Source organism: Hypomesus transpacificus, chromosome 21, assembly GCF_021917145.1.
Source record: "Hypomesus transpacificus isolate Combined female chromosome 21, fHypTra1, whole genome shotgun sequence".
NCBI lineage: Eukaryota > Metazoa > Chordata > Actinopteri > Osmeriformes > Osmeridae > Hypomesus > Hypomesus transpacificus.
The window spans coordinates 485717-502815 of record NC_061080.1 but is presented as its reverse complement, the minus strand read 5'-3'; the positions used below and the strand labels follow the sequence as shown (position 1 = coordinate 502815).

The 17099-nt window shown below is 42.2% G+C and overlaps 1 protein-coding gene across 1 annotated transcript; it reads right to left on the bottom strand.

Moving 5' to 3' along the window:
* Positions 1 to 15280: 15280 nt before the first annotated feature.
* On the bottom strand, positions 15281 to 16832 carry LOC124483575 (C-X-C motif chemokine 11-1-like). Its single transcript, XM_047044073.1, has 4 exons — positions 16536 to 16832; positions 16221 to 16335; positions 15994 to 16077; positions 15281 to 15761 (listed from the first exon to the last, which is right to left on the bottom strand). The coding sequence occupies exons 1-4, from the start codon at positions 16606 to 16608 to the stop codon at positions 15701 to 15703; spliced, it is 333 nt and encodes a 110-aa protein (XP_046900029.1). The 5' UTR covers positions 16609 to 16832; the 3' UTR covers positions 15281 to 15700.
* Positions 16833 to 17099: the final 267 nt, after the last annotated feature.

Genomic DNA, 17099 nt, shown 5'->3' with positions numbered 1-17099 from the left:
AGTGGCAATCTTCTAAAGCACTTCATTTTTACAGCTATCGTTTCTCATTCATTTTCCCCACATTATTTCTTTACTCGTCTCATATTGAACCTACCAGCAAGGTCCCTGAACATGCCTGATAATGACAAAGCATTTAGGCGACGACAAATGAAGATGGCTGCCGTCTCAACAGCCCTCCTTCAACTGACAAAGCGTTTGAGTTAGAATAGACCTGGGCTAGCGCTAACCCCTAACAGTGGAGCTGGGACTGCACTGGCCCGGCAGCAAAGCCAATCAAATCACCCAAGCTGCTATCGTCTCTATCGCTCAGCGATATACAGGGAACAGCCAGTGACAACTGCAGAATAAAAGTACCTTTGGTCTCCGGGCGATAAAGACAGCCGTGGAGCAACGACACCAGGGCAGGGGGACAAAGAGAAAAGGAAGATGGAAGGTGTGCATGTGTGTGTGTGTGTGTGTGTGGGGGGGGGGGGGGGTAGGTTGGGGCTAACCCATCTCTCTCCCAGAACAGGTGGAGGAGGTAGAGGGTAGTTACAACAGGCTGTGGCCGCATACCTGTCGTGTGAATTGTTGTGATCCTGTTTTTCCTCTCTCTAAACTCCTTTCATGCACCAACTTAGATAAACAGACTGTGAGACTCTCTCTCTCTCGTTCTCTCTCTCTGTCTCTCTCTCTCTCTCTCTCTCGTTCTCTCCTGACCTACAAAAAGGAGAGGGAGGTACAGGAACCATAGACAAGATAGAGAGGCACTCCCTCTAGTGGAAACATATGCTAGACTAGAGTATTGACATGATTGCAGTATAAACTGTAACAATCCAACAATCCAGTTGTGGAATCACAGCCTGCTTGCATCATATCTATTAGACTATGTCATAATACAAACTAAATAAACTTTTATTTCTGGAAATCAATTTTGGGTCATAAAAAGGCTCCAGACCCTGGAGCCTTTCAGTCAGTTTGAAAACACACCATTCAGAAACCACCATCGTGGACCCAAGAACAGCCTTTGACGTTGCTCTGACATGAAGCTTTTGTGCAGAGTCAGAAGTCAGAAGTCTCAGAGTAAGACAAAAATATGTTTTCCAAGGCCAGAGCCAATAGAGTCTCCTCTCCTCATTAGGATATAAAGATCCTTCCTCGGTATCTATTGTGTAATGTATTGCTTTATTTATTGCTGCTGCCTTGCTCAGTTTAACAGACTCTCTCTCTCTCTCTCTGCAATGCAAAACGGGTAGATTATGAATTAATCAAAAATGATAATTTTGGATGGTTTTTAATGGACAGTTTAGTGTTTTTACAATGTTTATATGTGTAATTGTTACCATTAGTCATAAACCATACAATTCCTCTCCCAGTTTACGAACCATTACTCCAGAAAACTGCTTCTTTTTTTTTTTTGATAATGATGCCAAGCCTTGTTGCAACAATAAGTAGTTTCTTGATTAAACTGTTATGCTAATGTATCTCCTAATGTGTCCTAGTGTTATGGAGATTGAGGACACTGGAAACTGCTGTGGCCATTTGGAAGTTTGTGACTTCTTGCACAGATTTAGAACAGGAAATAATTCTGGTGACTATGGAATTATTCCAAATGTATTTGAAGGTGAAGAGGGATCTGTCTTATCTGCACCAATCTGGAATTTTTTGGAATTATGATTACGATAAATGATTTCACCTCAATATTCTGGCATCAAGTGAGCTGCTTATTGAATACATTCATTTCATTTTGTATTATACCGCCCTTTAATCACAGACTACTAAATTACTGTCCTATAATTTGGACTGAACAGAAGTGATGCATTTCATTGCTGAAACACACAGACTTCCGCTGTTGTGTGGCAGACCGGAGTGTGTGCTGGACGAAGACGGAAAGGAATATTCTACACATACATGTAGCCTTCACATACATGTAGCCCTTCACATACATGTAGCCCTTCACATACATGTAGCCCTTCACACACATGTAGCCCTTCACATACATGTAGCCTTCACATACATGTAGCCTTCACATACATGTAGCCTTCACATACATGTTGCCCTTCACATACATGTAGCCCTTCACATACATGTAGCCTTCACTTACATGCAGCCTTCACATACATGTAGCCCTTCACACACATGTAGCCTTCACATACATGTAGCCCTTCACATACATGTAGCCCTTCACACACATGTAGCCCTTCACATACATGTAGCCTTCACTTACATGTAGCCTTCACATACATGTAGCCCTTCACACACATGTAGCCTTCACATACATGTAGCCCTTCACATACATGTAGCCCTTCACATACATGTAGCCTTCACATACATGTAGCCCTTCACACACATGTAGCCTTCACATACATGTAGCCCTTCACATACATGTAGCCTTCACATACATGTAGCCTTCACACACATGTAGCCCTTCACATACATGTAGCCCTTCACATACATGTAGCCCTTCACACACATGTAGCCTTCACATACATGTAGCCTTCACATACATGTAGCCCTTCACATACATGTAGCCCTTCATATATAAATGCCTCAGAATCCTTTTTTTCCTTTCCCTCTCTCCTTCCCTCCTTTATGCTTTCTTCCTTTCTTTCTTTCTTTCTCAATCCCTCTGAGTCGTGGCATGCCAGCCAACAGAGTGAATAACAAACCTGCAGCCTTCTCTTTTCATAAGTCTCCCTTGCTTTAGTCTGACACTATCTGTAGATGTCTTCTTTAAACTACGCCATTAAAGAGAACACAATGACAATAGCCCACAATGTGCCCATTAAACATTCAAACGGTAGTGTAAAAAAGCTTCACAGTTCTACTTGACATTGTTCTAAAGATTAGTATTTTGCTGGGTTACGTTTTTTTTAAAGGGGTTTTGACCTAAAAACATTGCAGCAGTCGAGACCGACTTGTTGAATTCTTGTCTCTCTTCAAAGAACAAATGTCTTGGGAACCAATTTGCTGGGCTTCCCAGGTTTCCATTGTTACAACTTTCCCGTAATGAAATGAAAATATTTTTAGATGGTTTCCTTTCATATCTGTTTCCATCTATGTTTCTCGTATCTCATGCACACACCTAAATCTACCCTCCAAGACACAAACGTCACCTCGGCATCTTTGTGAGTCAATGTGGAGTATAGACAGGTGACGGCAGTCAATGTCAACGGCGGTCTACAATACTCACAATACACACACTGAGAAAATCGACAAAGAGAAAATGAGAACGTTGTCAGACTTTTAAAGAGAGAGTACCTCGACACAGACAGGCAAAATGAAGAGATACAACAACAACAAAAAACTAGAAAAGAAACGACAAGCAGAAAAGAAAGTACAACTTTGCCGAGGTAAAAAGTTACCGCTAACAATCTGAGCCATTAGGTGGGAATTGTGAGGTAGGAGATGAGCCCTGTGAGGCCAGGGAGTTTCGTCAGGGGTGCGGCCAGGAATTCTGGGCTGCATGAAAAAAAAAAAAAAAAAAAGATAATTTCTATTAGTTTTTCAATTTTTTGGGGGGCCCCTGTCAGTCTGGGGCCCTTGGAATTGTCCTAACTTTTCACCCCTATACGGCGCCCCTGCACATCGTGATTCTCATCCAGAAGCTTCCATCATTCCTTCCATCAGGCTGAGTGATATTGATGCGAGTGTATTGATAGTGCCATGCCACCCCGCTGTTTGTGGCACTGATTGATTGGGAAGCGGGGATGAAAGAAGGTTTGGAGTATGGAGAGAGAGAGGGAGGGAGGGAGAGAGACAACTTTGGAGTATTTTACCAACCATTAGCTCTTAACCTACCCAGGAGCCACACAGCTTGGGTGACCAGTGATCTTCAAAAGTGATTGTACACCTCGTTGGCTGAGCCTCTTCAAATTTCCATTTGTATTTTCTTTTACTCAAGGGCATCTGAGGTCTTACACTTGGAGGTTTGCAGTCTCCCAAAAAAGTAGCCTTTTGTTGAAGCGCAGTCAGAGGTTACAGACCTTGAAGGAGTTTGTTAAAGACAGCACTTGGTTGAAAGATAAAATCAGGAAATAAATGGTTGGGGTGTCTGTGTGGGAAGCTCTGTGTACACTGAGTACTTTTGAAAACATTGTATAATGAAACTGATGGGAAACACACAAATTGAATCATTGGTGGCTAAATGTATTAATCTTCATTGCTATGTTCAGCCCTAATAAATTGAGCTAAATCAGTATTTTGTAACATTGTGTAGCAGCCAGTACACACTAACGTAAATCGATCAACACTAACATGATTCCACTTTCCCTGTGGTAAAGTGAGATTAATTTGCTAGTCACTTAATTTGATAGACATCTTCGATTGCCAGTGACTTGAGTTGCTAGACATCTTCATGTATGCCTATAAAACAGAGCAGAGATAATGAAAAACGGTTTATTGTACGTCCAATTCTGGATCTAAGCAAGAGTGGTTTTTATGTATGTACAATGTGTGAATGATATTTCAATTACTGTTTCAAGCTTATCTGCTCCCTTTGTAATCACATTATATAATAGTCTATTATCCATGCGCTGAGCATGTTTTCCATGCCTGATTATTAAATAGGATTTCAAGGCTCCGCAAAGCGTTCTGCCCTGCAGGGACAAGGGAAGCAGAGAATTGAGAATTGATTTCTTATTGCTGAGCAAAAATTCCAACTGTCAGTCCCCCCATGCACAGACAAGTAACCCGATTTAATATTTGGAAATGACATAACAACGTTCTATCCAAGCTGTTAAATTTTTACTCCAAGTCTGATTCCAATGCGGAAATTGGGGCGCATCCATTTTCCTTCAACTTCTTCTCAACACATCTCAAAAGAGTTGTGCCTTTGTGATTCAGTTACAAGTGCATAGTTTGAGTTGTGGTGGTCATTTTAAATGAAAGCCTTTTGAGGCTTTAACACGTACTTTACAGACAAGAACAGATCATCTTCTAGTCTTCATTCTGATACAGTATACAATATTTTTATTCTCCTTTTGGTTACTTCCCTTCAAGAGGTACTTTCAGAATAGACGACACAGTGGGTTACACATCACCGTAATCACACACACAAACACCAACACACACACGTGCCCCTGGGGCCTGACCTAGCTGTGGCAATTCAGTCCAGTGACCTTGTTCTCCACCCTAGCCTTGGGTGTGGAAACTATAAATGGTGTGGCACCAACATCATCAGGTGTTTGTCAATAAAGCATCGTTATTTTTCCCCAAAACACCTTAAACATTTTCTTTCACACACGCACGCAACTGGGATAGAAAATCTACGAGGCAGTGGGGAACACAGTTTGAGAAGTGTGAAAGTATGAAATAAACTTCAGTTTGTTTATGGATTGGTGTAGTCATGGTGAACAGGCAAACTCCACAGAACAACAAGTCTTTTCAAAGATAATAAGAAAAACATGAACATCTGGAAATCTGTTAATGTCTTATGGTTAGCAATATACTGTTGGTATCAAAACAGTCCATCAGCATTATCCATTGATTATTTTATCAACATTCGTCAATAACACGGATAATAACAAGCCATAGGTACAGTTAAAATATTATATTTTTTAGTCATTTTAGCAGACGCTCTTATCCAGTGCGACTTACAGTAAGTACACACACAGGGGCATTCCCCCCGAGGCAAGTAGGGTGAAGTGCCTTGCCCAAGGACACAACGTCATTTGGCATGGCCGGGAATCGATCTGGCAACCTTCAGATTACTAGTCCGATTCCCTAACCGCTCAACCATCAGACTCCACTGTAAATACGATTCCCATAGTTTTGCTGTATGGAATTGTATTTTGTGGCAACACAGACCATCGGAAGATTGTCTGTTTTACATTTAGCTTGTTTCACAATGAATCAATGTATCCCACATCATCATTCTCTCAACGCATGCTCTCAGATTCCACCCTCTGCGTTCTCCATTCAGGCTGCCGTTTGAGGTCACCTCGATCGATCAAACATTCGGCAAGTAATCAGATATATGTCTGTTGCAATTACGGCCCACAATTAGGATGGCTTTATTGTGAAAACTTGCAGAAAATATAATCCTGTCGGTTATTGATTTCCAAGATAAAATGTGTAAGGTATTTGAGATGTTTTGTTTCGCACAGAAGGAAGTATTTTTTCATACAACTGAGATATTATATACGAAGATTCCTTCAAGTGTACAAGTCAAGATGGCCTAGAAGATACATATACTACATTCAGCCTTCCACTTTAGATTTCCTCAGAGCTGTGCTTTGATAGATACATGTCTGTCCAACAGTGTTGAGTAGCTATTCCTCCTGAATAACCATAACACATTATTATGTCTTCTCCCCACCAACGATGAACACATAAACACCATCTTGTCTTCCGAACTCATTCTTATCATGAAAAACATCATCATGTATTTAGAGTAAACACGTAACGGAAACGATAAACAGCAGCACGATCCACAAGCAAACTCCAAAACAATGAAACTCAATTTGACACATCACCTCAACAACAAAAAATCCCACTCTCATTTCCCCCCAAAACATTGTGAAGGGGTTGACTTGAGAAAGCTCATAAAACCCTCTATGAGAGCGGATACATTTTTCATGAATGGCTCGAGTGTTCTGCCTTAGGGAGGCTATGGAGAGAAAGGCACACTCTCATTGAGCTGATGAATAAAAGAAACGCTAACACATGAGCATGCTTAGACAACAAAACGTAAAGCTGTCTAGATTATTCGTTTGGTATCAAAATGAATTATGAAAGAGTTTTGAAGGGTTTCCATGGTGATATCTAAACTACAACTCCCTAAGCTTTGGAGTGGGTCAACTGACTGTTGTGTTCCTAAAAAAAATTTTTTTTCTAGTTCCTGGCAAACAATGTAACAGGTTCCTGATTTGGTCTCAGAAAGAAAGAAAAAAAAATCTGATACCTACTCATTTCAGTGAACTCTTTGAAGTCTTTGCTCTGGGCGTTTTAATAGACTTTCATTTGGGATATTTTTGCTATTAATTTCACAGCTCCATGACTTCAAGAGAGTACAATTTGTAAAGGGTAAACAAGGTCTGTTTGACTCTTGAACTTGCAAAGTGAAGTCTGACAAACTCCAGTGTGGTGGTTGGCGACACGGCTAATCGTCGGCTAAAACACAACACTTCTAATTCGGCCCCAGTACTTTCACTCCCATTTTTCACAAGCCGAAAATCATCATCACCAAATGGATCCTTGTCAATGAAACAAATAAAAAAAGTTGGAGCGGATTCATTTGGAACAACGTTTAAGCTACATTTAGTCAAACCAACAGTGTGTGTACTCTTCTTCCTATGAACCCAGCACACGCTAGGCAAACAGCCAGGACTGCATTGTGATTTCAAAGCACGTTTTGCCTCGAATTTGGACTGTGCAGCTTGGACTTTCTTTAAACATCGCTCACTGGACGACTGCAGCCGAGATAGAAAAGAGAGAGAAGGGGGGGGGGGGGGGGGGGGGGAGTGGAGGGGGAGGGGGGAGGAAGAGAGACAAAGAGAAAAAGACAAGGCGAGAGAGCAATTCATTCAGCTGATTAGATTAACGGACATACGACAGAGAGAGTGTGAGTGTGGGCTGATAGAGAGGACACAGAGCGAGGGAGAGCGGATCACATTAATTGTGCTTTAAGTCTGCCGGCCGGAGGCTGCTAACACTCCCAGCATGTGTCTGGTCCCTTGACACACTGTAAACTGTACACAACCACACACACACACACACTCTTAAAAACATACTGTAAACTGTAAACAACCACACACACACTCACACACACACACTCTTAAAAACACATTGTAAACTGTACACAAACACACACACACTCACACAGTTTTAAAAACATACTGTAAACTCTACACAACCACACAAACACTCACACACTCTTAAAAACACACTGTAAACCACACATTCACAGGAGGGTGTACCGTACACGCATGTAAGGGGCATTCTCACTCAATCCACGTGCGCACACTCACACGCTCTTTCACGTTATTACACACACGGACCTTCCAGTTGACACACACACACACACGTTCACATTACTATTCTGGCGCTGGGGGTGATTAGGGGCTTACGCCAGCTGCCTCAGAATGACTGTTTTCCACAGTCTCCATCCGCGCAGTGTGGGAGTCCTGAGGCCATGGCATTAATCAAATACTCGTTGCTGATGGCCATCTTGTAAAAGTCTGCTGTATTGTAATTGCACCGTACAGTGGTAATGTTTGTTGTGCTTGTAAGTAGTTAGGCCACTTGCTCAACCTTGCCTCTCCCGGCTCCTGTTAACAACTTTGTTTGTGTTGGTGTGATATACGATACTCTATGTTTGGTGAGCAGTGTTGTTGTGCGAAGGCTTGTAAATTTCATAGAAAAACAATGTTTATTGAATGACCATTAGTATGGCTTTAGGGCAAACAGGTCCACCAAAATGGCAGTGATGGAACTGGTAAAATAGATTTATACAGCAATGGACAACAAGGAATATGCTGTGAAACCAAGGTATGGTCGTTATTGTGTTGGAAATTTTGGGAATTTTTGTTTTAACTTCTGTTTTATTTGATATTTAAATAGCCTGAACCCAGTAGTGAAAGTGTTGCATATTATATTATGTGCGTTATGTAAAAAGATTAGGTACAAAACGCTAAAGCAAATAACCCAAAAACCTTTAGCCTACACCTTATTAGGGCAATATTGTTTTTAGTTTCCCTTCTAAAGTAATGTTTAAATGTTATTTATTTCTATGTGCATTCGTTTTTTTTGTAAAATTGTTTATAAGGACAGAAATAAATTACTTCTACTGCTTCGACTTTTTTGTGTGTGTTTGGGGAGTACTTACTGTACTAGTTGGCTAATCTACAGTCAAACCATGGGGGTTACTCATTTATATACTAGTTCCTCTTCTCCTCACTCGGAAAACTACAGTACCCTTGATGCATTTGCAACTGTTATTGTTGCAATAATATTGAATGTTTTTTTAAGAAGATCATAGAGCAGGAACTGCTATTTCTGTATTGTAAATTGATTTGTGTGCAAATGTAAGATAGTCTATATTTTAAGACTAGTCAGGGAAGTTTTGAGGAGATCAGACAGTTTCATCACACACGTACCTGATATTCGTTGTCTTGGAGTAAAGTGTCATCGCAGTTTTTTTCACCCAAAGCTACATGAAAGTAATTGAGGTATCAGACGTTTTCCTTTATCTCCTCAACAATTCTCTGACCACAACTTCCCAGCTTCCTTCCGTCAGTTCAGAGAGCGGTGCCTGCTAAATTGGTCACCGTGGGGCTCTGAACCAATTATGGGTGTGGTTGACCTGTCAATCAACCAGTTAGCCCCATAAAGTAACTATTGCGAGCCAGCATGGGCCTGTTCTTTAAGGGAGAGGCCCAATCGATTTCCTTCAAGATTGGCATTGATGATTGGAATACGGGCACAGTTAAAAGTTTGTCTGTGAACTCAATGGAGATGGTCAATCAGAGACGTAGCCAACTGTAGACAAGGAAATAGAGCTGTGCTCTCTTCCTATTATATACTTAGCGCACAACTCCTGTACAATACATCTCCTTTATCAACTTAAAATATATATTCAAGTCTGTCTCACTCAGATCCCCTGGTTAAGTTTTGCTCTTCCGTTGACCATTCTTCAGTCATACACCTTGATCTCACTTCTCTTCTCCATCCCTCATTAAAACCTTTCCTCTCTCCCTGCCCATTAGTTTCCAAGCCGTTATTTCAGTAGCACATCCTGCTAACTGCTCTCGTTTCTTCTTTTCTCTCAGTGCTCTATTTTTGATGCCTCTCTTCTTGCAAACTGTGTTTCTGCCTTTCTTTGGATTCGCAACCGTCTTTTTTGTCCTCTCTCGTGCTCCAACTCTAATTTGTCTTGATCTCAGTTTGTTCCTTCTCTGTGATACTGTGATGCACTTGATGACCTCAGGTCATTTTCACAAGGCTGCCTGTTCTACCATGGCAGCTGAATGAGCAGGCATTTTCTTTTGAGACTTTGGGGATTTTATATTTGTGTTACTGCATAACAAAGCTAAACTTTGAAATTAAAATGGCATAAAGTTATCTTTAGAGATGTTTCTTTATCATCCCAGATATGGAATCTCATGTGTTATTTTCTGTCTTGACTGTCTCCTTCTGAGAATCCGCCACCTCAAATAACCCCACAAAACCTGACAGTTGAGGACCGAGGCACTTCAATAAAGAAAAGTGCAATTTCCTTCTGATGTTGGATCGGCTTTCCATCTGTTTACAGAACCAGAGCACTCCGCATCTCCATGCAACATTCTCTCAAGCCTGGTGGAACACCAAATCCCCAGAGATATTGTGGCTTTCTGCTTTATTGTCAGCGGAATTGTGGAATAGTGAGCATTCATTCAACACTTGGTAATTATCTCCTGAGAATGTGTCAGTTGACAAGGATGACAATCATATACTTTAATGATAAGTGTCCATGAAAACCCCTTTAATGTCTCCTCAAAAGAGTTACGATGACAGTCAAGTCTACCATTCTTGTTTAAGGACCTCCCTTCCGCAGCTCGTCAGTCTCGCCTCTTTAAAAGGCCACGCTACGGTGGCTATAAGATGACATGAACATCAACTGAAAGCCTCGCTTACTAGCCCACGAATACATCAGACAGTCAACAACAATTATAAGTTCACGCGACATTTGACACTTGTCCGATAGTTGCAAATTCAAACCGGGCGTTGAGCGCGCACTCTTGTCGCACCCATGACGACAACATGCGTTTGTGAATAACTACCCCAGTGATGTGAAATGACACTTTACAGATACGTGCTAATAGTGTTCTAGCCAGCTATTCTTCTTCCTCCACCTCACAACCCTTTAACTAAACCGTTCAAAGTGCTGAACGGTCATTTCCAATGGGTGCCGTTTGGTGTCTGGGCAAGTGCCAAAAAGGTTAATGAATGCAACACTGTAAGGTAGCCTTCTCCCACACCAGGGCCACAACAGGAGTGTGTGGGAGCAGGTGGGTAGGACAGAATGCTGATGTGGACCTTGAGATCGGAGGAGAGTGCTTCTGCTGCCCCCTCTAGGTATGTGTCTGTAATTACAATACAAATTACTTAACCAGCTGGGGAAAGAAAGAAACAGATGTGATGTGAATTTAACGGATGCAGAGATGAGCTTAGGTATTGTAAGCATGCGTGAGAGCATGTTCCTCCAATGGCAAAAGGAATTAAGGTTTGGTTGATTAATTCTAACTGCCACGTGTAGTCATTATGGTAATGTCGTTTTCTTTATTACAATTACCATATGGAAAATAGAAGTGACCTGAATTAATTTCCAGATGTGCTCATTACCTTCTCTCTGTCTCCTACATGAATGCTGCTGTGATACTAGGATGATAAGATGTTACAGCTTAGCCAAATTTTTCATGCATATAAAAAGGGATGAGACACCAGGGTGTGAATACTCCAGCATTCTGAGATCCCAGTGTTCCAGTCTCAGAGTAGTAATACATCACACCCAGATTCACAAGCATGCCTTATCTTCTTTGTGCATTTGTGTGCATTAGTAAGAATATGTGTGTGTGAGAGAGAGAGAGAGAGAGAGAGAGAGAGAGAGAGAGAGAGAGAGAGAGAGAGAGAGAGAGAGAGAGAGAGAGACAGAGACAGAGAGAGAGAGAGAGAGACGGACTCAGACAGATCAGGAAATGAGAGAAAACAAGTGTGTGTGTGTGACTCTGTAGCTAGTGTGTGTTCTTAAGCTGCTTCTCACACTGTGTCTTAGTGCCTCAGCTTAGCAACAAAAGTCATGAACCAGTGACCAGAAACAATCCCCAGAGAGACAGCCTTGTGTTTCCGTTTTTTAATTTAATCGTATTCATTTATTTATTTATTTTCAGTGATCATTTCCAGCTCGCTCTTGGCGCTGTAAACGTGAGCCGGCGCCGACATCATCATCGAGACCTCAGGCGTATGGAAATCCGGTGGATTTGATTGAGATGTAATAACACGTCCACCCTGGATCTATTACGGACATGATAAAAGCAATGATTCAAATTCGAAAAGTCAGCAGAGCAAGAATCATTTTGTGCCGTAATTTGCAGACGATTATCTAGCCAACCGTGAGGCAAAAGAATCCTCAAGAGTTGTATATCATCATCACACGTTCATAATTTATGTCTGGGAAATCAAGCTTAGCCGAGGACAGAGCAACAGAGACAAGGATTATGGTAATTCCGTCCTATAGATGATGGCGTTGGTTTGTATCGAGGTGCGTGGGAGTCTTTTGACAGGGGCCATGTGTGTCCCCTCTCCCCCCCTTGTCATTTTCACATCCTCAGTCTCTCACTTCTGCTCGCTCTCAACTCAGATCCCTCCTCTCGCTCGCTCGCTCGCTCGCTCGCTCTCTCTCTCTCTCTCTCTCTCTCTCTCTCTCTCTCTCTCTCTAGGGCACACGCTACCTGTTCTCTTGAAATGACAGTTGTGTGAGTGGGGAATCTTGGGGTCTCTGTTGGGGGCCCTGGAGGCCCTCCAAGACACCAGGCAGGAGCAGCCAGGCCCCTGTGTCATCCTTTATGTACAGGGCTGGAGCCGGCTCTGATTGACAACCCTGGAGATAGGGGGGGGAGAACTTTACTCTCCTATGCCTCAGGCTCTCCTCTGCACGTGGCGTGACGGGCGTTCAGCACACACACGCACACGCACGCAGGACAGATATACAGGACAGACACAAAAACACACACAGGACAGACAGACGCACAGAACAGGCACACACCCCACACGCGCACACAAAACAGACACAAACACACATCCTTGACACACACTCAGGACAGAAAGAAACAGAAGTTATAAAGCACACACAAACAGATGAATAACATACAATCTTCTTATGATATTCTCTGACATACTTTAATTCAGAGTATCCATTTCAGGATAAACCAAAGAACGTTTCTCATTTGATCCAGTTGTTTACTTGTCGTGTCTTTTTCTGTCTTGACTTCTTTTATCTCAAACTGATGTCCACTTTTCTACCCACAGCATTGGTCCATGCAGAGCACATGAAAGCCTAGCGCCACCAGAAAGGCATGAATACTAGATAAGGCAGACGTGCTTTGGCCAATTTATACTTTTCCCTTTGTCTGACAGCTCCATCATGCGATTGGGTGAGTTCCATTTGTATAAATAAAATATTGGGTTGCAAAAAAAAGATGAAAAAAAAAATGTAGAGAGAAAAAAAACATTTCCCCCACACACATCTGACGAACAGCATGGGTCTGTTGGACTGCAAAGAAACCAGTGGCAGCTCTCAAACAACTTTGATTTTCTTCTGCAAGAGTTGGAAAAGGGGTAGAGTATTTTTCAGACACACTAGCTCTTCCTCGTTTTTAAAAGCTATATATAAACTTCAAAGAGTTTGGTAACAACATATACTGTAATATCATGGAAATTGAATGCAGAACCATCCTCTCAGGACTCACTGGCTTGCCGCAAAATGTTAAAAAATTTAAGGTGCTTGTCGCAGGCTTTACAAAGCGCCTGCCAAATTATCTCTAGCAATTGTGAAAACATGAAACGCCGCGAGACAGTGGAACTCGCTGTTGATAAGGTTGTGTCGTTTTTATCGGTTAAGAACCCTTCACAGCTCTTGTGTTTTGAGGAACGCCAAACAACAATAAACTATTTACCATCATTACTAAAGTCGTGGCCATAAGTTTTGGCAATGACAAATGTTGTGTTTTGCAAAGTTTGCTGGTTCAGTATTTGGGGAAAATGTTTTCACGTTTCTATAGAATACTGGAATACAATAAGGCACATTCCATATTAGTTTTTGCTTTTTTAGGGCGAATATTTTCAGTATATGCAAATAGTCTGTTACAGCAGTCAATCTGCTCTTAAAATCCAATCAGAATGATAGAGTGATTTCACCTGGCTAGAACTAATTTACACTTTCCCCTGTGCTGATGATATGACTTACTGAAATTATGTTAGCAGTCATTTTATGCCAAGGCCCAGCAAGCTTTGCAAACACAAAATGTATGTCACTCCCAATACTTTTGGCCACGGCTGTACGTGCACTGCTGATTACAATTGCAGGTCCTTAGACCCTTCTTCTTTCCTTTAAAAAAATGTTCATATCTTGCTGAGCTGCTTGTAATTGAGGGGTACATGGGGGGGATGTGTATAGAGCAGTTCACTGCAGTTCATGAGATACCAGGTTGGAATTCACCCTGTACTGTGCTTTGCTAGGACAAAATCGTCTTACAAATGAAAAGGAATGCCAGTAAACAGATCCTGGCCGTGCCTGAAGCAAGGCACTTGCACATAGGCCTACTCTAAGCCTCCCTTCATCTGTTTAGTTTTTTTTCTGGATGATCATGACACTTCTATTGTGGATGAGATCCTTCAGTGGGAGGCTACGGGTGTGTTGCCGCATGTGTACTTGTGTGTCTCTGTCTGTCTGAGAGCTATATGATGTGCGTGCGTGTGTGCGTGTGCGTGCGCGTGGGTGTGTGTGTGTGTGTGTGCGTGTGTGTGTGTGCATGTCCAAAGCAAGGAGAGGGAATGGAGAGCCCCCAGGACTAGAAATCACAAAGTTTATGGGGGATCTTTTCCCTCCCAGAATCCTGTGCTTTGTTGGAGAGAGAGAGAGCGCTTCTTCTGATTTCCCCAGAGTGGACTAAGATGTCCACAGGCAGCATTTATCTCCACTGCTGAGGAACGGTCGAAAAAATCAAGATGTGTTGGCTTGGCGGATCACTCCGAACTCCAGGGTTCTCGCCGGAGGGGAGAGTGGGCCGAAATGAAAACCATTATTTGGTTGCTCCATGCATGTAAAGCCAGTGTTTTAGCTGGGTGCTAAATCCCTGATTACACCAAGAGCTCAAATTTTATTCAATTTCAATTGCCATTGGGACAACCGAAACAATGTTTGGAAGCTCAGACTTCACGTTAACATGTCTGGTGGGCAGACTGACAGTTTTAAAGTCCACTATATACTCTAAATACAGCAGAAATGAAACCAGTGTTATCATTGCACTTGCTTAGCTCATCAAACAAGATCATTTTGTTTTCCAACGAGTTCTGAAAACATGGAGTGGTTCAGTAACTTCACAACCAACTCAGTCAGAGACTGTTTAACATCTACAGGGAGGATGTTTTGGCCCACAGAAGTTTTCTCTGTCCTTCTCTCCCTCTCTTTCTTTCAGAAAACCCTTTCAGCTGTTGAGTCCAGCTGTTAGAAAGTGTATTTTACTATCACTGGAATCACTTTATTGCTGCCAGACTCACCAGATTACTGAAAATCACATGTTCTGTCTTGTGTACTGTCACACCTCATACTGACAACAATTGTTGATTTGTATAAAAGTTTTTACTTCATCACACTTGACGTTTTCACTGACTTAAATTACAAAACAATAATTTATTCCATCATAAATAAACATCTGTAATACTGTTTCTTCTTAATGCACATCTTGTTGTGTATTGCACAACAATATTTTTCCAGAGCAATATAGGTTTCAAGAAAACACCTGTTTAAAACAGTTTTTGACTTTCAGTGGTTATAAGACACATATCATGTAATGCTCCTTCATTCAATTCTCTCTCTCTCTCTCTCTCTCTCTCTCTCTCTCTCCCTTTTTATTTCCCCTCCTCCAGTTGGGAGGTACCCCGACTCGGATATGCACTTCCCGTAAGTCACATGACTTCTTGGAGGCCCCCTCCGTGGGTCCAGATCTGATTGTTTCTTCTCTTCTCACTTGGCTTTGTTTCTCCTGTTCAGACATGTCATCTTCTGGCTCTCGTCCTTGTTTATTCTGTGGTTGGAACGAGGAGGAAAAAAATACAGAATGGATCAGCACTTCAATACACTAACAGCAAACATGTGTTCCTCTGTTTAAACATTTACACCATGAGTTTAGTGCATAGACAGAGTTCCCTGTACTTTCAGTGCCTCTGCTGACTACTGACTGTAAGAGTATGGCATAAACTGTAAATCCTTTGACAAGCATATCAATCATGACTGAGGTGGCTAGATATATGTCTTACCTGTTCCAGCAGTGGAGAAAGGCTTTCGCCAGCTTTCCCTGTAGGTTCAAACACCTTTTGACATTGTCTTCCTGCAGTGTTATTCTGCAAATGACAACATCATGAAATCCCAATAATGCTTCAGTTTATTCACAGTTAGCATAAAGGTGCTTGATTCATGACATGCAGATGCCATTGATGTCACAGAGGTGCATTCTGAGTGATGTAAGGAACCTCAGTTGACTTACATGATTTCTGTGTGATCACAATTGGGGGATTTCTCAAAGACCTGGAAATCCGATATAATTTCCGCAGTGAACTTGATGGTTCCTTGACAATTACACCTGGCTGGAACGAACTGGGCTGCGAGGAGAAAGTGAGGGAATGAGCGACAGAAATGACTACCACAAACTGTCTTCAATGAACAACATGCATGTCAATCAACTGTACACAACAACATCGCCCTTCTCTCTCTCACCAAGGTTTTAACATGCACATCAAGCAGCACACATTGTGTGCGTCAGTTCGATTGAAACGTAGTTTCAAAAGATTTCAGTACTTACCATCGTAGAGCTGTATGCAGACTGCTGCCAGGACGACAAGCAGGAGACCACAAGCTTTCGGTGAGAAGGTCATGCTGACGATAGATAATAAGCAGTGAGAGGCCGTCACAACGTTTCTGGAGATCTTAAGTGAGAGTTGAATGAGGTTCTGGAGATCTTAAGTGAGAGTTGAATGAGGTTCTAGGATCCCAAGTGGAGTGAAGAGGTTGTGGAGTCCGATTCCATTTTTATAGGCTGCTGTCGGGTTTTCCCGGAGTGCATGTGTTTTCCCAGCAAACCAGTGAGTGCTCTTTTGGAATTTCCACACTCTCTACAGAGGCATTCTGGAATGAGTTCAACGTGGGCTGGGGAGGGGAGGCTGTGGGGGTGGAGTGGGAGAGAGGGAGGGTAGTTTAGGGCCTCACAAAGAATTCAGTGACTGGGAGAAAGTGGCCGTCTGTTTTGGTGAATCAGCCTTCTTGAGGAAGTGATTCAAGCCCAAAATTTGCAGGAAGAAGCCTGTTTGCAAACATGCTCGTTGTTTCTGACAGGAGCTACAGTCTGTCAGAAGTGTGGGACCTGTCT